The sequence below is a fragment of the Panthera onca genome, chromosome B1 (genome assembly GCF_046562875.1).
Source record: "Panthera onca isolate mPanOnc1 chromosome B1, mPanOnc1 haplotype 2, whole genome shotgun sequence".
NCBI classification, from domain to species: domain Eukaryota; kingdom Metazoa; phylum Chordata; class Mammalia; order Carnivora; family Felidae; genus Panthera; species Panthera onca.
Window position 1 is genome coordinate 84,885,699 of NC_138342.1, and position 24,352 is coordinate 84,910,050.

The window sequence follows — 24,352 nt, forward strand, 5'->3', positions numbered from 1 at the left end:
AATACCTGGAAAACCTGAGCTCATGCTTCCAGGGCTTTCTTTTTTTAGTACTGTGCTGTTCAATCTGTATTGTGTACCATATGTGTTCCTTGGAGAAAGTGTTCTGTGAAATAAGTTTTGAATGTGCATACTGGGACATTCCATACTGGTCTGATAAATTTCTGCAACTATGTATCTTCAGTTTTCTCTAATCCAATACTTCACGAACACATTTAACCATGGAATGTATTGTCATCTGAACACTGGTAGAGAAAGAGGGTTTTTTGCACCACGTTTTCATCCCTGTTAAAGGGCAAGCAGTTCTTGAGAGGATGGTTCTTTCAAGCCCGAGATCGGTAACACTGCTTTTTGTGCGATTTCCTCAGCTCTTGGGCCTGGCCATCTTTTGAATGAGAGGGAGGTGGGCGTATAATAAGAATAGAAACAGAGGAGGGTATACAGTAGGGAAAATGGCATTGACAGGTTGAGTAAGACACACACAATATGCCTATTTCTTTAATTCCCTTATGATTAATTCTAACTATTCAAATGAGAGCTTTGATTGTGAGATGTGTTAGAGAAAATAGGAATAAAATCAGAAGGGGATTATCTGTTGGGGAAAGTAAAGTAGGAATGAAATGAAACTGGGAACATGTGTAAGGCATTCTAAATATAAGAATATTTTGGACTGTGTGTGTTCACGCAGTTGGTATTTCAATAGCATGTATGCATCTCAACTGATTTTGCAGGTATTTTCATTTGTCAGACTATGTAAACCTGCCACTGTGTGAATAATCATGTAAGCTATGTAAGTGACCTCACATTGTTCAAAAATTGGCATATTATTCATCAGAACATTCCAAAAATAATATCAATTTGACTACTTGGACGTAACCAGATTGTTTCCATGTTAGAAATGTGTGTCAATGAAACACACGTTTGAAGCAAGCGTATCGGTTATTAGAAGTCACCCAAATAAATTATTGCTGAAATATTTTCCTAATGGAAAAAACAGTAACTGATACAAATGCAAATAATTTAAACTGACAATTTTATGTCTTGGAGACTGGCTAACAGTTCAGGTAAGCAACACTACTATGACAGTGACTTTTATTATTCTGATAGATAGGGTGCTCTTGATAGGGTGCTCTTGAAAGGAAGGCGTAGCCTCTGGCATCCGTTCAGCAGAGGTAAGCACAGTAAGAGATGTTTGCTGATTAGCTAGTAGCACGGGAGTGACAGTAAAGTAGCCAGTTAAATTTATGAAAGAAGGATAAATGAAGTCGTTGCCATTTCTGAAGGCCCTATTGCTGGGGTGTAAATCTAGCCTCAGATAATAACAGCCCTGGCTTTGGCTTTCTTTTTCAAATTGGTTTGCAGAAGAGCTTTCTTTGATTATGACAAAAAGTATTAAAAATTCACAAAACCTGTCACACAAAGATAATTTAGGGCATTTTCCAATATTAAATTAACTTTTAATCTGATAACAAGTAGTTTAGTTATTTTTACTAAAATGTCTATAACCTTTTAATATAACTTAGCGTATTAAAAAATCTTCTGGGGCAAATAGAAAAACTATGATTAGGGTAGAAAAGTAAATGAAATTTAATATCCTCCATTTGTATCTGGAAGATGAAATAACTTTATTATTCTTTTTCTAGAATAATACATACACGTAATTGAAAATATGTAGAGTGACCAAAAAATAGGAAAAAACACAGTGTATATTCTTCTACTTTTTATTTTTCTGTGTTTACTTTTAACAGTTTTACTTGTTCAGCTTTCTAGTGTTAATATATTTGCTATTTGTGTATGCACTTTAAAGTTACATTTGCTTGGCTATTTGGTGACCTGTCATTTATAAATATTTCAATTTTGCTCTCTCTTCATATAAATTATTGCACAATGTTTAAAAACAAAAGGAGAATCCACAGTGATTTTTTGGATAAAGAATAGATCATTATCCATACAAGACTATTATTAATCTAAAGAAAGACTAAACAGTTTTTAGTAATATAGGAAATATTTTTCCATTGCACTGGATTTGAAGCCAAAAAAGCACATGATCACCTAATGGCTCTGTCACTAATGAACGCTGTGATCGCTGTGATGCCCAGGAGACATTATGTATATTGATGATCATATTAATTATTTATGAGAATGATTGGCTCATAATAATAGTTCAATTAGTATCTATTATTTTAAGAGAATAACACTGCAGAAATTAAAATTGCTTTCTCTTGGGGCACCTGGGTGGCTCAGTCAGTTAAGTGTTCAACTTAGGCTCAGGTCATGATCTCACAGTTCGTGAGTTCGAGCCCCGTGCCGGGCTCTGTGCTGACAGCTCAGAACCTGGAGCCTGCTTTGGATTCTGTGTCTCCCACTCTCTCTGCCTGCCCCCCTACTCACACTTTTACTCTCTCTCTCTCTCTCCCAAAAATAAATAAACATTAAAAAAATTAAAATTGCTTTCTCTGGGCATTTAGGATTGAGGATATTCGTCAAGAAAGAGTGGACTAATGCCTTCATTATCTTATGCCAGATTAATTATCCTTCATTCATTCACTCTTCAAACATGTATTCCTGATCTGTGCTAGGCTCAGGAAATACATAAAAAGGTAGCTCCAGCCTTCAGGGACTGTATTTAAGTGAAATAGGTATGGAAAAGCTGAATGGCACTATTTCTTTTTATCTTCACTCTAAGTCAACATCAGATGACTCAGAAACCTTCAGCCTCTGAGATCTCAATAATTTAGTCATGAGAACTAGTTAGCAGGGTGAGCTACAGCTAAGAGTGTTTACTGTGACTATTGGGGGTGATTCCTGATGCATAACTTCTGTTCCAGAAAGTCACTACTCATTTCAGAATGCAGTCATGAGTACAGTCCCTTGGGACAGAGTTTTGCAAATTTCAGTCATTCTCACAAAACCTTCCTCAAATTTTTGGCTATAGTACTCTCTTGTTTAAGAAAAAAAAATTTCTTTAAACTAACTTTTTTTTTTCAGCTTACATATGGTTTAAAGGAACATTTATATCAGTACCATAAATGAAAAAATCATTACCCTTTGCCATAAAGAGAAGGTGACCATACAAATAAACAGACTGAAAGTAAACTAGTCTTGAAACAATTTTAAGTAAGGGCAGGCTCTGGACACACAGGTCAACCTCTATTTGATAGTATTGGAGTTCATGAAGTTACAAGAGCTCCAATCTGAGACGCTGTCCTTGACCGAGTCAGGATTAAAGAAGTATTCTAAAGGGAAGGACTTCCTCGCTCCATGATTCCCTGCTACTATGTCTCTGGGAAGTGGGATCCCACCCACTGGCAAATGCTGTCCTCCAAAGACCCATTTCAACTTAAAAAAAAGTGTTGAAATGAAGTTTTCATCAGCACTTACAGGTGTCAGGAATGACGATAAATCCTCTATATAGTTTATCTCATTTAATTCTCACAATAACTGATTTTGTAGGTGCTATTATCTGTATGTTTCATGGGGGAAATCTAAGCTCAGAGAGGTTAATTATTTGCTTGAAGCTGGCTGAATTTGGATTCCAAGACAGCCTGACTCCAAAGCCTGGCTTACTAGCCACTCTATAACTCTCTGAAATGAACTCATTTTATTCTCACACAACTGCATGTGTGCACCCATTTTAGAAAAGCATCCTCCCATGTGGACATTTCCATTTTTATAGTCAGTGAAGTAAGCATGTATATAGAAAGCCATTTTAGTAGAAAATAAGCAACTAATGTTACCATTAGTAGGTCAACATGGAAACATTTTTTGCAAGGGATAAAATAGACACAACTGTTTCTAACTAACAGTTGTAAACATTTAGAAAGTTTTGCTGCTCTCAAGGTCCTTGGAGGTGAGTGAAATAATAGGAAGTAAAATATCTACAACATAATGCTAGAAAAACAGTCTTTAATGAAGGCCATTAGGATATTTAAAATCATCAAGGCTATAATACAGATGTGATTAAAATATATTGAAAATGCCTACCATAAAGAGCACTCTAAAGATGCAAGGCTAATAATTTGCATCTGCCTAATGCTTTGCATCCTCAAAGGAATTTTCAACCCCCTCGTAATTGACTCTTAGAAAATTCTTCTAATGTATCATTTACTTTGACTCAAGGAGAAATCTAAACAATGATCATTTAAACTATTTAATCAGTGTTATCCTGCAAATATTCTGTGAGGAGAGGCAGAAGGTATACTTGTACATATATCTGTTTTACTTCAGAAGATTTTAAGAAAGGAAGAAAAGAACTAGAGCTGAAAGTAGTATTCTGTTGTTTGGTAGATGGAATAAAGCCTCCCCAAAGGTGTCTACATCCTAATCACTGGAGCTCTGAATATGCTGTTACATGGAAAACAGAAATTAAGGTTGTAGATGGAAATAAAATTGTTAAACAGTTTACTTTGGGATGGGGAGATTATCATGGATTATCCAGGGAGCCCAGTGTAATCCCAAAGACCCTTATAAGTGAAAGAGAGAGGTTGCGGGAGGAGGGGGTGCGGGGCGGGGGGGGGGGTTGGGTATCAGACATGTGACAACATGAGAAGTACTCAGCCCAATTTTGCTGGCTTGAACATGGAGGAATGGGGCCATTAACCAGGAGCTGTGGATGGCTTCTCGGGACTGGAAAATGCTAGTAAGTGGATTCTTTCTTAAGGCCTTCAGAGGAACAAATTCCTTCCGATGTCTTGATTTTGGCCTCGTGAGACCAGTTTCAGACTTCTAACCTTTTCTACTGTCAGATAATTAATTTGTGTTGCTTTATGCCACTAAGTTTGTGGTAATTTTATACAGCAGCAACAGGAAATGAATGCAGATTTTTAAGCACATGTGGACACCACAAGGACAAAGAATAGCATGAATCCCACAGTTAGGGCTGTATCCATCAGACGTTCATACACCACCGGTCTAGATAAAACCCTGGATATAACCATGAGGAAGTAAGCTTTTATAAGTCTGAAGAGCATATCAATATTACCCTTAGGTTGTCATCCTTGGCAAGATTTATACTTATTCATTGTTGAAAGATCTCTCTGGAATTCGCTGTTGTTTCTACAGTGAAATACAAAAGAAAGTCCCGTTATCTTTTGTTCACATTTGGTGTTTTTACCAGTTTAATAATCCTTATCATTAATGCTACTGGCTGCTGCTGCTATTACAGTTCTTACTAGGACAGAGATGTGAGCTTCCGCAAGGTATTTACTTTCTCAGTGCCTCAGGCACCGTAAGTGCAAAATGGGATAAGAAGAGCACTTGTTCATGGGGTGGTTATGACGTTAAAAGAAGTTAATTCTCATGAAACACGGAACAGCCATTGGCACGGTTTAGGTACTAGCTACATTTAGGTAGCCTTTGTTAGAATGACCATCATCGTTGTCACACTCACTGCTACGCTTATCAATGACTGCTGAATGCCAGGACGTAGTCTGACATACAGGCTTCAGATTTTGTCTCTCGGAATTAGGGATCAGTATCTTGATTTTTTCAGGTTAAGAAACTGAAACAGCTTAACCATGCTGAGGAGTGAAAACTGTTGTGAAATATTTGGCTAAACTTCTTCTGGGCTTTGTGCGAGATGCCATATCTGCCTCCATTACATCTGTCCCGACCCCTCAAAGGGCAAAAGTGCTCTGAGAGACAACTGATTTAGATGTGCATTCCTTACAAAAGGTCACTAGTATTATTTTATGATCCCACTTAGTTTAACATCTGAACATGAACCAGTTCTAATCCTGGTAGGGAATTATTTTGAGACTATTTTCTCCTAATGATAAAAAGTTGGTTGGAGCCAGGCTGGTTAGCCATGCATAGAACCATATGGGATAATTTTTAAGGATATTTTCTTATAAACGTAATATATGTGCATTGTAAAACATTGAAAAATAGAGAATAGGGATAAAATTATAATATACCAGTTTTCCCCTCAAAGTGTTGATAATATGCATCTTGAATCATTTGAGTGTGTGTGTGCATACATAAAAAAGCTCACATTGTTTATATGGTTTTGTAATATTCAGTGTGATTTGCACATTCATTCATGATACATTTTCAATTCTTTATGTCAAAAGAGACATTTTGTAGAATTTAAATCTTTTAAATCTGTAAACCATTCAATTCTGCATTTTGTGAGACCGAAAGATTTATTGATACTTTATTTCCAAGATAATACTTTTACAGTAACCCTAGGATAAATAAAGATTCTTCAACTACAGATCTTAATGCAATATTATAATAAACTACCTTGTGCTAAGGTAATTTCTAAAAATCTATTTCTTTTTTTATAATATGTAAGTTCCTTCAAGGGCAGGAATTGTGCTTCATAATCTTTATATCTCTTAAAGTCTGAACAATTGTTTTGGATAATGAACATTAAATGGTTATTTAGTAAATATATGAAAATATGTAAATGATTAGGGAATTGATATTGAGGTATTTTTGTCATCATTATGATACTTTTGGATGATTATGGTAAATTATCCTGCTAAATTTCAGAATCCTTGATCTGAAAATCCAAGCAATGAATGAGACTGTAAAAGGTTAGAATGGTTTCAATAGGAGGTGGGGATTAAGGAGCTCACTCGTGGCAGGTGATGTATGGAATTGCTGAATCGCTTGAAACTAATATATATAACACTGCATGTTAACTAACTTGAATTAAAATATTTAAAAAAAGAAATTAAAGCAAAGGTAATGTTAGAGCAGTGAAGATCCGGATAAAGAAGGTTAGGGATGACTATCTGTTAAATCTGATTAATCTGGAAGTATCAATAATTTCCAGTGAATGAGCTGGTATCCTTCGTCTCTGTATTTTTAAATCTGTTGCTGATTTTCAACTTTCCTGCAGTTGTAAACTACATTAAAATATAAGAATTCCTCAAGTTCAAGCTGCAAGATTTTTAATTACTAGTAGTATCTTATTTTCACACACTCAGAAAAAATATATAGGGGAAAATTCATTATTTGGATAGCTCTTCTCTACACTGTGTTTAAATGTAAGTAATTAAGCCATCTGACTCAATAAATAAAATGGATTACTGAAGTTAAGAATAAATTTAAAACATTTATTTTCGTATATTCTTGATAGCTCTATCTTTAAAACTTTATATGGTGTAAAGCTTCTCCTTATACATTTTAATAGGAGAGAAGAAATATAGAAAATGTAAAAAATTCTTTCTGGTTCTTCATATTCTAAAATCATATTTCTTTGTCTGAAACTTTACATTTTTAAAGAATTCATGCATAGATTTTATTATACATTTCCAAATATCAAATATTAATGAAAATAGCCCTATCAGGAATTTCCTGTGCTTCGTTATTTTAGTTCAGAATAGAGTTCAGTATTTAATCTGGTGCAAAATATCAGCCATGGGTAAAGTAACAGAACATTAATTTTTGTAACTTTGGCTTTTGTAACCAGATTAGTGCCTGACTTCTGGGCTGTTAATTTTCCTAATACGGCACCTAGACTATGGTAATTAATAATAATAGTAAAACAATTTTTATAAACGTTAGCATGAAATGGAATACTTTTAAAATTGCCTTTATTTAACCACATATGGCTTAAATCCCCCTGCCCCAAATCACAGTTTATATTACTTTATTTAGTTTTGGATGAACATCATAAACGCAATATTCACTTTAGAATTACAACCTACATTTTAGATATAAAATTTCAAATATTGTGTTCTTTGTCTGGAAACAGAGAATTTGGCCCTCATAAACAAATCATATTGGTGAAATAAGGCAGACTTTGAGCAAGTTAGAGACTTTAGTGAATTATAAATATGCATTCATTCTTTAACAAACAACATAAGCCCTTTGGATTTTTTTTCCTCATTAGGAAAGACTAAAATCCTGTGTTTTTATACATCAGCAAAATTTTAGAGATAATAACTGTAACTGTAGTCATCAAATATAGTGCTAGAAGTACTATCTGTATAAAAAAAGACTACAGTTATTCTCAAACTTGAGTGGACCTAAGAATTACTGGGATGCTTTGGATACTTTGTTACAAGGTGGATAGTTCTTTGGGCTGTGCCCCAATCCCAATTCTGATTCTATCAAGCTCCCAAAGTGGTTCTGATACAAGTAAGCCCGTGACCACATTATGAGAAGAGAATGGAGTCACAACAGGGCAGTATGGCTCTTATCACATGCTTAGCATGGTGGAGGACGTTTCTCGAGGTGCCCAGGGTTTTGATCCTTTGCTACTGTGTGAGCTCTACCCAGAAGTCATGTTTACCAAGAGTATAGGCCTCAGGAGGCCTTGGGTTGCTTCTGAGAGTGGTAAGAGACACACTTTGCTAGGTCTGCTATTTCCCTTTTAGTCAAAAATGGCTACAGAGGATGCAAACATCAGGAAGGGGTGGGGTTTTACATGCTTGCTGGTGTTACTTTCAACAAATGAGTAGAAAACTCTCCTGTTTTTTAATTTGGTATCAACATATTCCTGTTATATAGCCACTTTACAATCCCCACAGTAGGCTGGCTGTGAGATAAACTTCCTAGGGAGGGTTTTGCTAAAGGTATGTTCTGACTCAGTTATATTCTCATATTATGACATTGTATGTAATTCTGCACCTAACATAACTGTTGAAAGACATTAGTGTCTAAATAATAATCACATATTAGCCTATGTAATGAGAATGCAAGATTTCCTTATAATTCGAGGACATGGAGTATATTTGTCATGCCCTTGATTTATATATTTTAGTAATAGAGACTACACAGCATTCATTTGCACAGTTGGATCTCCCCTAAAGTCCATGAAAAAAATTCATGAAGAAAAAGAAACTATTTGGTCTTGTTCTCTAGCCATGATTAGCTGTACCTTTCCCACCCACCCACCCACCCACCACTCCCCCCCCATCATCTTGTGTTTTGAAAAAAAGAGGTAGAAATGGGAAGTGAGATAGAGCAAAGAAACAAGGGAATATCAAAACAATTTTCTCTAGCTTAGAACTAGGACAGCAAAATTAGATTTGCCAATGTACCTAAAGTTAATTCTCTTTTTAATCTGATCAACGGATCATATGCTCTTATCCATTGGGGACGTCAAGGAATGGACTGCAGTTTAATTCATTTTTTCAAGAATATTACCTGTACTATGGTTTGATACCCAAGCCAGAGTTGGGAGTCGATGTGAATTTAAGCCCAGCTCTGTGACTTACTCTTGGTGTGATGTTGGGCAAATCTCTCCAACATTCTAGCTTATGTTTTAAGTGTAAAATATTGTTTTTGACTTCAATTCAGCTAAAAAACTATTCTTAAAACTGTAACACTATGAATAAAAACATATGTACCATAAAATTAATGTGAATGCCCTTTGTATATTATTAGTATTGAATGGAATTTCAGTTCCTTTGAAATATGTCACATTTATAATTAAGTGTTAAGCCACTTTCCAGTAAAGAAAATTCAGAGACTTGTATTAGGGATGGTGGTGGGGATGGAACAAAAAATATCCCTCTTCAGTCCTTAAGTTGTTAAACAATCGAGAAATAAAACAAAAGAATAAGGCAGAGGGGAAATCAGATATTGCCTTTATTATTCCTGGAGTTGGCACTCCTAATGTGGTGTGTATATCTGTGAGTTTATAACATGAGATTTCAGAATTAGACAGAGTTACCACCAAACACAGAAGACCTTGGACCATAGACCAAGAGCTATCAAGAGCATATGCCCTTATATGCTACAGAAACTAAACAGAACAACGATAAGTAAGAACTGGGATACTAATTGCAAGCTTATCCTGAATCCTGGTCCTCACTAGTGTTTCCTGGTCACGTAAAGAAGATTCAACTTTTAGATTAGAGATTTACTGAAGTTATTAGTGGCTGATTTAGATTTGTATCATATTCTGTCTTCGTACATTTTTAGGGTTAGGTAATATGGGCATATCACTATCAATAGAGTTTAAGTATGTTATAAACAGCTGAGTTTCTCTCTTAGGGAGTTACCACTCTGGACATATTTTTTTTTCAAGTTTTACTAATTTCTTAGCAGATTTATCTTTTATAGTCATAGATATTGAGGTACAAACTAAAGTGAAATTAATTTTTAGTGTACTTTTCTGTGTAATTGACAACCCATGTATTTATGTAAATTTAGTTCTAGTGACAATTCCTGAAGGATATCTCTGGTTTGTGTCTTCAGTATCTCTACCTTTACTGCCCTAAGTTTGTTTAATTATATGCTTTTCTTTGAAATGAACTTTGAATGTTTGTGGAAAGTGCTTTGCCACAGGGCAAGATACTCCCAAGATGAATTTTCTTACAACCATGTAAAAACTGGTATAACCTTGAACCTATTGTGACGCTAACAAATACTCAGCAAGCATTTGTTGATTACCATTGTGGCGTTCGTGATACCTGTCGTTACATTGTCCAGTTATACTTGTTATACTGCTCCAATTACTTAGGAAAAAACTAGGAAACACGAATTCAAATACATCTTTTCTTCATGTAAATCACAAAGAATATAAGGGTATCATTGCGTGGAAGAAAGTAACTTGTAGGCTCGTGTTTTCCAGATAATGTTTTAAGTTTTTTATTTTAATTCCAATATTGTGAGCATACAGTGTTACATTAGTTTCAAGTGTGCAATGTAGTGATTCAACAATTCTGTACATTACTCAGTGCCCATCATGACAGGTGCACTCCTTAACCCCCATCACCTATTTAACCCATCCCTCCCCACCTCTCCTCTAGTACCCTAGAGTTTGTTCTCTGTAGTTAAGATTCTGTTCCTTTGTTTGCCTCTCTCTCTCTTTTTTTACTTTCCCTTTGCTCATTTGTTTCTTCAATTTCACCTATGAGTGTGAGTGAAATCATATGGTATTTGTCTTTCTCTGACTGACTTATTTCACTTAGCATTAAGCCCTCTAACTCCATCCATGATGTTGCAAATGACAAGATTTCGTTCTTTTTTATGGCTGAATAGTATTCCATTGCGTGTATATACCCCATCTTCTTTATCCATTCATCATCAATGGACATTTGCGCTACTTCCATAATATGGCTGTTGTAAATAATGCTGCAATAAACATAGGGGTGCATGTATCCCTTTGAATTTGTGTTATTATATTTTTGGGGGTAAATACCCTGGATCATGGGTTCTGTTTTCAACTTTTGAGGAACATCATGTTTTCCACATGGCTCCATCTGTTTGCATTCCCACCAGTAGTGCATAGGGGTTACTTTCTCTTCACGTCCTCACCAGCACTTGTTTCTTGTGCCTTTGATTTTCTCTACTCTGGCAGATGTGAGTTGATATCTCATTGTAGTTTTGATTTGCATTTCCCTGATCATTTCATGTGTCTGTTGGCCCTCTGTATGTCTTCTTAATGTTTTCTTAATTAGTAACCTCATTTGTATATTTTAAGTCTGAAATGAGCATATTCTTTTCCACTCTTTCTTCTTTTACTAAAAGTAGATTATAGATCAGGTCTTTTCTTCAAAGCAAAGTAGACATTTGAGAGATATAACCCAAAGTTTTGTTAACTGGGAGAATTTCCTTTCATTGTTCTCCTTCAGGAACAACTATAAATGGGCTATAATGCAGCAGCCATTCACTCTGGACTGTTGACAGTATATTTTCAGACCCACGCAAACAGTGTGGTCATGCTTCTTTTTTTCTATTGACAGGTTAAATAATTCCCCATGAGGCTATAGGTATGTATGGAGGGAAAGATGGTAAAACATTGGGATCTGGTGTCATGGAAGTTTTAGCCACATGCTTATTGAACTTATCCCATACATACCTACATGGGTCTGGTTGTGTATTTATTATTTAGGTTTCCTAGTTGAATATGGTTACTCACAACTAAATTTGTAATTTGGTGGGTCGTATATCACCCAGTTTATGAATGACCAGTTAGGCCTCATAAACACTTAGTGTCCTATAGGCAGACCTTAATCTCTTTCTGGGCCCATTTATAACTCACAAGTTAATTTTCCAATAGAAAAGGATCATTGGAAGAATAAAGCATAGTCTGTCTCCAAAACCTTCGGGGTATGAATTATGGATTTTTTATTGAGAGTTATCAGAAGTACAAGATAGTATTATTATAAAGCCCAAATGACAGGGAAGTTTGCATTGCAGCCTGGCCTTGTAGCAGAACTCATTCTTATTGTGGCCCCACTCAAAACTGATATCCTTATTGGTTGCCTGATAAGTGGTCAGGATGCTGGCCTAGGTACATATGCTTCATTCAGAATGCAAAAAGGCCCATTCAGTGGTGATTCAGCAACTTATTTTTAAACAAATAAGGGTATTCTGATATTCCTTAAACCATTGGATGTGTAGAAAGTTTGCCAGTGTTACAGGACAATGGACTTCAACATGGTTTAGCACTCACTCTGTTACATATGTGTCATATTAAAGCTTCTAGGGCATTTTCTCTTTCTTTATGAGTCAACTTAATTAGAATCATGGCATCAATTATACATTACGTATGTATTATGATATACCGTAAGGTATATCTGTAGATTTTATTATGACAGAGAGCATAGCCTTGGAGTAAGTCAATGACAGGTGCTCCTGCCCCTGTCAGATGAATGCAAACTGCTTATTATCTTTATTGATTGCCATTATAAGGAAAGTATTTACCAGGTCAATATCTATAAGCTGGCTAATTTGCTCCAGTAAAGGTATCATGTGTAGAATAGCAGTTGATATCAACACCTAATTATGTTTATGAAAATCTGCAGTTATTTTGTACTGGCAAACTGATGAGTTAAATGAAGATGTGAAGATATAACTACTATTACATCTTTCACATCTTTCTAGGTGGCACCAGTCTTTACAGTTACCCCAGGAACATAGTATTTGTTTTAGTTTATGATCTTGGTAGTGGGTGGTGGATAGATGGAGTTGAACAATTCTAGGGACTTATTTATGTATTTCTTACCCTACATTCCTTCATTCTCTGTGAGGATTCTGCCATTTGCTATCTGTATGTATTGCCACTATACATTCTTGGCTTAAAAAATGCCCACAGGGTATCTCTATGGGCCCCCTGGAACTATTATTGAATATACTCAAGGCAAGATGTCATTTGTCATTACACCTGACTTTCCTAAGTTCCCATTCTTACCAGGATGCCATGCTGACATTTTGGGTCTTCAAGGAATTTGTGTCAATAGAGATCAGTAACTAATGAGCACTAGGAGATATGGGTATTTCTTTTATCCCAGTACACATGGCTGGAGTTCTCTGGGGAAATGCCTGGAGGAAGATTCATTGTATACACGTTTAGCAGCATAAAAGAATCCTTTCTCAAAGGGACATGGCCTTCCTTCAATCAAAGTGCTCTGAGTCTGTAAACCAGAGAGAAGACTCTGAATCTCCACTCTTGCAACACAAGTCATTTTCTGCACCCAAATCTAGAGTTGTTTTGATTATAAAGGTAAAATTAAAGCTCCATAGGCTATACATATATTTCATCCACAAGGACCTTCGGATCAATTAGTTACCACAACAGATCCCTGCAATGAAAAATATGCTGATTAAATTGCCTCTAATGATTAAATGATGCCATCCATTCTCTACCAATATGGACTTCATTATTCTTCATTGACATAAAAAAGTTTAATTCAAAGGTCCAATTGTTATAATTTCCAGGCTATACAGGAGAGATATCACAGAGCTTTTCATGATTTAATTTCTTAATGTTTAGTGAGGAGAATATTAGAATAGAGCAGTGGTCAGCAAACTAGAGCCAATAGGCAAAATGCCTATTTGTGAACAGGTTGTTAGCTGAGAATACTTTTTATACTCTTATTTTTTTAAGTTTATTTATTTATTTAGAGAGAGAGCACGCAGGGGAGGAGTGGAGAGAGAGAGAGAGAGGGAGAGAGAGAGAGCCCCAAGCAGGCTCTGTGCTGTCAGCAGAAAGCGTGATGTGAGGCTTGATCTCAGGAACTGTGAGATCAAGATCTGAACTGAAACCAAGAGTCGGATGCTTTAACTGGCTGAACCACCCAGGCACCCCTAGTTTTTATACCTTAAAGGGTTATAAAAAAACAGAAAGAAAAGGAGGTGGAGCAGGAGGGTAGAGAGAGAAAGAAAAAGAAGATATCCTATGTGGCCCTCAAAGCCTAAAGTATTTATTATCTAGCTGTTTACAGAAAAAGTCTGCCTCCTGACTCCTTTTCTCCATCATAGAAGGCAAGTTCTGACAATCTAGTCACATTGACTCCATAGTCATGGAGTCTAAGCTTTAAGTATCTATTCTAACAGGCTTTTAATGCCACCCCAAGCACTTGAAATAGCACATTAAATTCTGAATCCTGTATGAATACAACCGTATTGATGAATTCAGTCAGATTCAGTCTTTTTTTGTTGTTGTTGTTGCTCTTGGTCTAGTAACTCTTAAAATCCATTCCATAGGTACTTTCTGGACCCAAGTTGATACATATTGGCAAGATTCTATAATAATTTTGTGTGTGAAATAGTTTCTCTAGAATTCCTTTTACATATGGGATCTAACTCTAGTTATTGGTCTTATGGGCAGTCAATGAGGGTTGTTGGCATAAGTGCTGAGAAAAGTTGACATTTGTAAGGCAGTTGCCTCAGGTAAAGTTCTTAAACTTTTTCTTTTTGATTTTGTTATAGTTTTGTTTGTTTTTACAAGGGAACACAGGTTCCCTCAGTTAATGATTCAAACATACTTGGGAATTTAAAGTTCTCAGCTTCATCTCTGTCTGCAGTCTTTCTTGAGTCTTATGATTCCACACTTTCTCAAACAGTGTCCTCAGATTACTTTCAGAATCTTGTAGGGGTGTGCCTGCTATTGGAGTTGTAACCCTGTCTTAGTGCATATGCATGCTGTCCAGGACAGTCAAAAAAGCCATTGTATGCCCCTCTTCCCATCTCCATAATTCCCGTTGGCACCATGTTAACTAAATTCCAGAGACACTTGATCTCCAAAAGCTTTTCCCTCCATTGACAGTCCATACCAAATCATCCCTGGTGAAAAATTGCGTCATTATGTTGCTTCTGCTTGCCATAAATTGCCATCTATTATTTTTCCTTGGCAAGGGGTTGCTTGTATTCTCTGCAATATGAGAGCAACACAGTTCCGAAATCCATCTCATAGAATCTATTTCCTATGGCCACTCCATGTAATTATTAGGATCCTACCAGGAAACAGATGTCACCATCAAAGATTTTAACTGAAAAAAATTAATAGAGGGATTATTTATTAACATGTGCAGGACTGAAGAACCCAAGCGGGGATAGTTAAGTATGGGAAGAATAACAGCAGGAATCCTTTAACACTGCTGTGAGAAAGGGGAGGGAGGATGGTTGCTAGAGGTGTGTGAAAACTGGAGCCAAGGAAGAAAAGCCACAGAAATGAGGGGCACAAAAGAAAGCAGCTCCTGTCAAAGCTAGAATGTGGAAGTGAGTGAGAGGCCCCCCCCTCCCATTCTTAACTATACCATTCTTTTCTCTCACCTTCTTACGTTCTGATGGTGCTTTCCATTGGAGTGGGCATGGGAGCCTGGGTGATGTAATACATAGGGGAAGAATCAGTCTGTACAGATCATAAACAATATCCAGGTCCTAAGGAGATTATTCTTGAGGGGGAATTGGAGAAATGAGAAGCACTTAAGAGACTGTGTAAGATGATACTATTACCATATTTAATTAATTCTGACAATGTTTTTTTTGTTTGTTTGTTTGTTTGTCTGGGCTAGTCAGATTCCCTGATATCAGAATTCATCTTACAATTTATAGTATGTTATGGTTCATTTGATCACAGTATTTTTTTTCCCAGAGGAATATCAAATAATAGCCTGTCTTACGGTCAATGTTGTCTTAGATTCAATTATCTATAGAGTAATGGCAATAAAAGGAAGGAAAAGATACGGACATTGCAGAAATAGAATTCCACAAATTTGCACAAAGCAAGTTAGAAATATTTTAAAATCTGCTCACAGATGCAGAATCTTTTATGTTTATATTTTTAAAAATAAACTATTCACAATTTGTGTCAGAGATTAAAATTGATAGAGGTGGAGGAGTTGAACATTTGCAGTTTATATATGAAGGGTGGGAAGTCTTTGCAAAATAATCCTGTAACAGTTAACACCGTGCATTTTTTTACAACAAAGGAAAAAACCTCTCTTACAAGGTTGTTTTGTGAAGCACAAAAGCATTTGTTTGCATCTTAAAAGGAAGAAGAAAGAGGAAGGTTCTACATTTGTATAAAAATAACTTTTCCTGATGGTTCTTTATCATAGCTGAAAAGCATAATCTTAAAGTGATGTGTTGGTAGCTTCCTGTATTTGAAAGGAAGAGCTATGTTTATGTGTTTATAAACTGTATACATAAACCTATAAATACACATATATGGGGAGAGAGAGAGAAAGAGCGATTTCCCCTGAAGAAAACTCTGAGAAATGGACATGAATGGAAGTAGTTGATTTAGAGGATGAGCCCAGGAAGCACTAGCGGGAAAATAGGGCATGTGAGACAAGGTGTGAAAAGCCAATAATGTGCATATTAATAAGCGGAATAACACAGTAGACAATTACAGTTCAGCATCACTGGGGATCCTGTAACTACTGTGTAGAACAAACCTCAGCATTGTCCCACTGAAGGGTGGGAAAGCTGTTATGTGACTGAGGGTTGCCTCCCAGCCCTCCCTGCCCTAAAAATCCCCAGCAACTCTGCGCTGCCAGCCAGACACATGGGCTGCAGAAGCTCTCTCTGAGCAGAGAAAGTCCTCAGGCAGCAAAACAGAGGCTGGAAATGGTCAGTGTGCTCAACAGCTGACCGCTAAGTGCAGCCTTTGGGCCAGGAAGATATGGGATGCACATTAGCAGCATCTGCTACACAGATATATACAGAAAACACCTGATATTTTTTGCCACTATGAATAAGTGAAATTAACCAACTTTCCTAGAGGAGAAACATGAGTTAGAGGGCATTTTACTACAGTAATGCCTTTGAAAAATCCCCATCCCCAGTTTTGTTTCCTAGTTGTACTAGAATACAAAGTTAGAGCATAAGATAAATTAGGTTACACTGCTATAAATTTTGAGTATATTTGTGTGTGATCATATCAAGATTAATGTTCATGTTAGCACAATGATTCCATTGTGACTATAAGTCATTTCTTTGTAATTTTCTGTTCTTTTTTTCCTGCACTTCGGTCACCAGGTAGAAAATCTTTCTGCATTATGCACAGACATGGGTAAGAGATGGGATCTTATTCAAAAAGAAGAAAACTTGCCATTTGAAATTATGCAGATATACTAGGAAGGACTTTGGTTGATGATCAGTCAGTCTCATTCTTTTGGGAACACATAGAATAATCTGCTCTCAGTGCAAAAGCAAGTATTGATATCAGTTATCGATACAAATTTCCTTCAAGTTAAAAAAATTGTTATAGCACTTTGTAGGATAAATAAAAAGTGTCATGGAATCTGAAAGAACACTTTAGAGTAAATTTATAAAAATTAATATGACTCTACCCTATTCCTACATTGTATAATGCTGTCATTTACCTTATGTTGCTAGACTGGAGATTTACATTTTAAATAATTTATTTACAGACCTTAATTGAATCTTCAAAAGCAATTTCCTTTTATTTTGATGAAGCTTTCCAGGAAAGAAAATTTTGTGTTTCTGTATTTCGGATCCATCATTTATTGTTTCATTTCACAGCCTATAAAAGTCGGCCAATCTTAATGACAATAACCCTCCTTAAGTTGGCAAATAATGATTTAGGTTTGATTATTTCCAGCATGTAAAACAAAGGCCAGTAGGTTCCTCGTGAGAATCAACAGAGAACTACTGTTACTCCGGATGTTACTCAAGGACAATCTTGATAAGGAAAAAGAAAACGGTGTCTATGAAAAGGTCTTTGATTAACTTTTGCATTTTGACTCATCATTTCAAAACAAAAAGACTGGAAGGCAGCACAAGGACCAATTGCTGTCTTTGTGGTCCTGACAAGTTACTTAACCTCTCTGAGGCTCGGTGTGATCACCAGTAACATAAGAATAACAGGCTAACTCCATATAGTTTTATTAATATTAAATGAAACAATACATGTTACAGGCTTAGCAACATGCCTGGTACCTGGAAATTCTCAGTAAATCATAATTGAGAAAATTAAAGATTAAAAGACAGAAATGATTTTATGTATAGAAAGGAAAGGAATGGCATTTAATGCTAATATTCAAGCTTGAAAATTATCATACAGAAGTTATTGACTAACTGTAAGTCAAATATAAATTTAAAAGGAAGGCTCAATTTCAACCTAAAAATAAAATGGTCACAGAGTATTAAGAAAGACTACCTGTCTATTTTTTCTTGGGAAGTTTTGAAAGATAGGTTATGAATGTCTCTAGAATTGATTTTTTTTTTATGATAGTGTGATACCCAATCACATAACATGAGGATGTTCATTCTGTACTTTAAATATCCTCTTAACTTGTTCTGTAATTGTATTGATGTAAGTTTTAGAGTCAAGAAGAAAGTTCTGTAAGTTCTTCATAAATAACCATATTCTTGGAGTACATTGTATGTTCTATTTCCTCTTTTTCCTCGGTAGGAAACCAGTCTTAGTAAGCTTTCACACACTTCACATACTTGAGATTAACTCACACACTGCTAAATATTGACTAACCTAACTCATATCACTACAAGGAGTCTATTTTTAAATAATGTTATTGTGTCCTTAGACGTTAGAAATTAAAAGTATAGGTTGTAGGGTGAGGCTGCCTGCATTGGAATCCTAATCCCAGTACCACTTCAATTTTCTCATCTGTAAAATGAGAATAGTATTTGTACCTACTCACTAGGGTAATTTTGAGAATAAAGTAGAATGATATATGTAAAAGATGTAGAGCCCTAGTTTATTTGAAGCACTTGATAATTTATATCATTAGTTTTATCTTTACTCCCATTATTTTATGACTATATAGTACCTTACTCTGGCTATATATAATAGAAAACTCTTTCGCTACTGTTCCTCAAACATAAAAATACTGAATTATGGCACCATGTTTGTGTTAGTCCAGCAAGTATTTAACATCCAGGCGGGGTGAGACACTACACAGAGAATGACAGATCTATACTGATGACTCATATACAACTTGGGTATGATTCCCATATGTTTTCTACCAGATGTCTTTTTTCATTCTGTATACATGAATATATTTAAAAATCTATTGATTATCTATTCAAGAAATTGTGCTAGGCATTGTTTAGAATTCAAAGAGTTGAAAGAGAAAGCATCTGTCTTCGGAGAGAATATTTATATCGTGAGACAAGTCATAGATAATTCAATAAAAATACAGTAGCTCTCAAATTGTTGTAGTATTAATCAGCACATCAGTGTTGTAGAAAATACAACCTTTATATCCTGAGGAAAAAAGATGATTGTGGATTACAAGAGTTTTGGTGTTTTACTCTTTGTATTGATGATAATGACTTACAGCTGGCTTTTAAGGATGATTATTTTGTTTTATGGAATAATACAAGTTTACTACAAAAATATAAGTAATATGGAAGAGATTTTAAAAAAGAAAGCAATATATCTCCCATGATATTATCTTCCATGAATAACTTGCTAACAATTTATAGAATTATTTTAAGTAGATGCTCAGGAGGTCATTGTTTAAAAATGAGATCATATTCTATATGCTATTTTTAAATAAAATAATTTAAATTAATGTAAAATTGAAGGACATATTAATTTTCGGAGAAAAATCTTTACTTGGAATACTCTCTAAATTATTATTTAGGGAAAATGGTGATACAAAAATAGTGAATGGAATCATTTTTTAGCTTCATATTTTGAATTTAGGATAATAACTAAATTCAAATAAATAAATAACTAAATACTATGAAAGCTGAAGTTAATATTTTGTACTATCTTTTCCCCAAATGCTCAGCTTTCCCATTCCATGATAACTTTTATTTCAAGATATTTAACACATGCATTTTGTAGTGCAATCGCAGTCCCCTTGGTATTTTGATTTTGTTCTGTATGCACTTGTATTCAACTTACCATGTCTTCTTTTTTTAAACCTTTACGTTTCCATTTTGTTCACTTTGGTTCTTCTATTTGTTGCCTGGATTTTTCTGTTATTTTAATTCTGATTTTGGTTTCACTTGCATATTGAATGATGATAAAATATTCGTAATGTAAACCCGTGGTCTGCTGCTCTCTCCCTCCCCAATCAAAATTCCATTCCCCACAGAACCTCAGGAACCACAGATCTTTCACATCTTCCTTTTTTGTTATTGCAGTCTATCTTTCTAAAAGATACATCTATATACTACTTCTTGATCTACCAATTCTAACTAGTATCTATTTGTTTCCTGTTGTGTGCTAGATAAGGATTTTAATATTTTTTAATAATTTTTTATGTTTTTTTAAATTTATTTTTGAGAGAGAGAGAGAAAGAGAGACAGAGCACGAGCGGGGGAGGGACAGAGAGAGGGAGACACAGAATCTGAGCAGGTTCCAGGCTCTGAGCTGTCAGCACAGACTCCAACACCGGGCTTGAATTCGCGAACTGTGAGATCATGACCTGAGCCGAAGTCGGATGCTTAACCGACTAAGTCACCCAAGTGCCCCTAATCTTTTTTTTTTAATGTTTATTTTATTTTTGAGAGATAGAGAGAGAACCATCCCCGACCAGGGGAGGGGCAGAGAGAGAGGAAGAGAGAGAGAATCCCAAGCAGGCTCTGTACTGTCAGTGCAGAGCCTGATGTGGGGCTTGAACCAATGAACTGTGAGGTCATGACCTGAGCCAAGATCAAGAGTCAGACCCCTAACTGACTGAGCCAGCCAGGCAGCGCAAGGATTTTAATCTTAAGTCTCTCTGATATTTAAATCTCAATTTCTAGTTAAATCATCAGTCATTTTTCACATTATTATGATTGTCAGTCCATTTAGGCTGCTCTAGTAGGATACCTAAGCAACAAACATGTATGTCTCACAGTTCTGGAGGCTGCAAATCTGAGATCAGGGTGTCAGCAGATAGAGTTCTGGTGATAGCCCTCTTCCAGGTTGCAGATTGCTGACTTCTCTCTGTGTCCTCATGCAGCAGGAAGGGTGAGGGATCTCTGGAGCCTCTTTTACAGGGGCACTAATCCCATTCATGAGGGCTCCACCCTCATGACCGAGTCACCCCCTACGGCATCACCTCCAAATACCACCACATTGGGGGTTAAGATTTCAACATATGTATTTGGGGGAGGACATAAGTACTTTGTCCATGACAACGATTGTATACACATTTACACTATATCCAAATAGTGTATAATGATTCTACTTTCTTTTATAATTTTTAGGCATTTTGTTTGTTTCATTTTGCTGCAACTAATTTTACCTAATTTTGTATTTTACGTGCAAAAGATTGTAATATATCAATCCTGAATTGTTTGTCGAAAAGTTCTATCAGAACTGTCAAACCCCTATTCTTAGTATTTTCTCCTCAAATTTTCAAATATATGAGATAATCTTACAGTTGCTTTATTTCCCCTGGATCTCCCTCCCAAAATGCTCCATTCACCTGTGATAAGTCCTAACTGGTCTGTAGGCCTCTTGAACAGCTGTCATCATGGAACTTTCTTCTTTTGATACTTGACCCTTTTTTATGGCAGAATAACTTACATACATAATCTAAGATACATGGATGAATAAGTTTTTATGTATGTACACTTTGTGTGACAGCCATTCAGACCAAGACAAGAACATTTCCAGAATCCTGGCAGGCCCTCCCATGCCTGTTTTCGTTCGTTTATCCTGTGTCCAGATATTCTATCTGTATCATCATGGATCTTTTTGTTTTTCTGTCTTTGAACTTGATATAAATGCAATCATATAGTATAAACTCTTTTTCTTCTCTCACTCCATATTAAGTCTTTGGATACATCCATGTTGCATGTAGCATTGTTCATTTTCACCGCTGTACAATATCATATTCTGTAGTATGAATTACTAAAAAATTATTTTTGCAAGAATCTTCTTATGATTCTTGGCTTGAAATTGCTCTGATGAAATCTATGATCATTTTAATATTTTCCTCCTCCTGGGTAACTTGGTCTTCCTTCCTGAATACGTGAAGACATTTTACAATAATCATTAAACCTAAGGGCAGTTTAATCAAGATAGGTTTTTTCTTAACAATTTTTCTTAGAACATGATTATTCCCTGCTGATACATGGAACTGGTTCCTTTTTCTTTATATTTTACGGATTTTTTAAATTATGTTTTAACATATTTTAATGTGTCTTTTGTTCTCTTTTACTTTAGCTTTTAGATTGTCTTTATATTGATATTGAAACTTTTCCTTTTTTGTCTCTTACCCAGATATATCATATTTTCACCAGCTGTTTTAGCCTTGTTATCTTTTTTGCATTTACTGCAAACATATCAAGCTTTTCTTTTAGTTTGGAAATTAAAATATTATCTATGGTTATTGCTTTTTCTAATTTATATATTATCTGAGCAGAGGTACTGTTTTGGCTCTCAACTTGTCTCTTTATCTCTTACACACTTTTAAATGATATATTTTTTTAAAAAGTTAAATCGACTTGTCTTTGAACTATGGTCTTATTTAATCTATGGTCTTTTTGTACTATAGATAACTTTTATGAAGCCCTTTTCCCCCCTGTTTATGATATCTACTAGTCTTTGCAGGCTGTGTTACTTTTATTATTTTTATGATCATATTTTCACTGTTAATATTATTTGCCATAATCTCCTCCCATAACTAAAAATTTGTATTGCTCATCTTTTCGTCTTGCTCGTGTTTCCCTTAGCTCTGTTTAGGCTTACTGTTTGCTTAATATTGTGTGGGCAAATTGTTCTTGAAATTCCCCTCCCTATCTTTTTTGCTACTTTTATTTTTCCTTCCAAGCTACAGTTGGGGTGATAAAATTGACATTCCAGTATTTCATGGCCTGAAAGAAAAGCAGAGAAGCAAAGTGTCCTTCACTAGAGGTTCTGGGTTATAGTCTCTAATGAGACCTGTTAAATGGTGTCTGCAAGGCCCGTCTCTTCTGCCCAAGGATGCACTTGGGTTCTTGTGGAATTTGACTGGCTTTTCTGACTCACCCGTGGGCCTTGCTACCCACGGGTAGAGGGCCCTTGTAGAGCGGCCTTTCCTACCTCTGCAGACACCCTCTTGAATTGTTTCCAGATGGGGAAGAGATTCATAAGCACCCTGCTGGTTTTGGTGATGACTCAAGTTTCTTTATCAGTATTGATTATAGGATCAGGGAGAGGTTTAGGATTACTGCTGTCCCATCAGAACCTTCTAATTATTTCACCAGCATGAAATTTAACTTATGACACGTGATACAGTACCCTCTTATTTGGTTTCTGCTATTGAATTTATTTCTTTTTTAAAATTTTTATTTTGTTGGTATTCTGGGCATGGAAATTCTGTCACCTATCTTTATGCACTCATCTCTGCCTGAAAAAAAGATTTAAACACTGAGTGTAAATTCCCTCATATCTTCACAGAACAATCTGATTCCTTAGGCAGGGCTTATTTATTTTTTGCCTTCATTTAGGAGGCGAGGAAACAGTAGTTCAAAGGAGTTAAATACTGTGATCTAGGTAAATTTTGTGGTTACTGGCACAGCCGTGTCTCGTAGCCCAGCTCCCTGTAATCCTACAGAACATTATTTTCATCCCTCCATGAGATTTCTCTTTTATTTCAGTTGAGCATCCTGGTTCACTTTGGGACAATGAGTACAGCGAAGACTTGCACAAAGCATGAACTGTGTTTACATAAAGGATTAATTTAATCCTGTGTGATTATGATGGGGATAACAGGAATTATATTATTGGTCCTCTAATATGTTCCCTAAAGAGCACGTACCAAAAACTTGAGGTTAATAATATAATCTGCTGTTAGCATTTCAAACATAAGAAAATTAATACATTATTTTCTCTTTTTCCAGAAAATACAAAAGACATCCTACTGATACATGGAGAAGATGCTGAGGAATGGGCTCTGTACTTGAGGGAAGTTTTTTTACATGTTGTGAAAAGGGAAGCGGTCCTGTTATATCGCTTGGAGAATTACTCTTTTTGGGATTTGGAATTGCTGAGTTTAAACTCTTACAAATGTAAACTTTTGATCTTATCAAATAGCCTCCTTAAAGACCTAACTCCAAAGAAATGTCAGTTTCTCGAAAAGATACTTCATTCACCAGAAAGTGTGGTTACTCTGCTGTGTGGGGTGAAGAGTTCAGATCAGCTCTACAAATTTTTAAATATCGTCAGAGGCAGATGGGAGATGTCTACCGAGCAGGAGCCCGAAGATTACATCGCTGTAATCGAGAGTATCATATTCAGAGGTAGTGTCGC

The 24,352-nt window shown here is 35.8% G+C and overlaps 1 protein-coding gene across 1 annotated transcript in view; it reads left to right on the top strand.

Annotated features, from left to right (window-relative positions):
- Window positions 1-24,352, top strand: part of BANK1 (B cell scaffold protein with ankyrin repeats 1) — a 313,953-nt gene that overhangs the window by 13,580 nt on the left and 276,021 nt on the right. Inside the window, exon 3 of the mRNA XM_060654547.3 lies at window positions 23,944-24,342. Coding sequence (XP_060510530.3) covers window positions 23,944-24,342 — 399 coding nt within the window. The remainder of the gene's footprint in view (window positions 1-23,943; window positions 24,343-24,352) is intronic.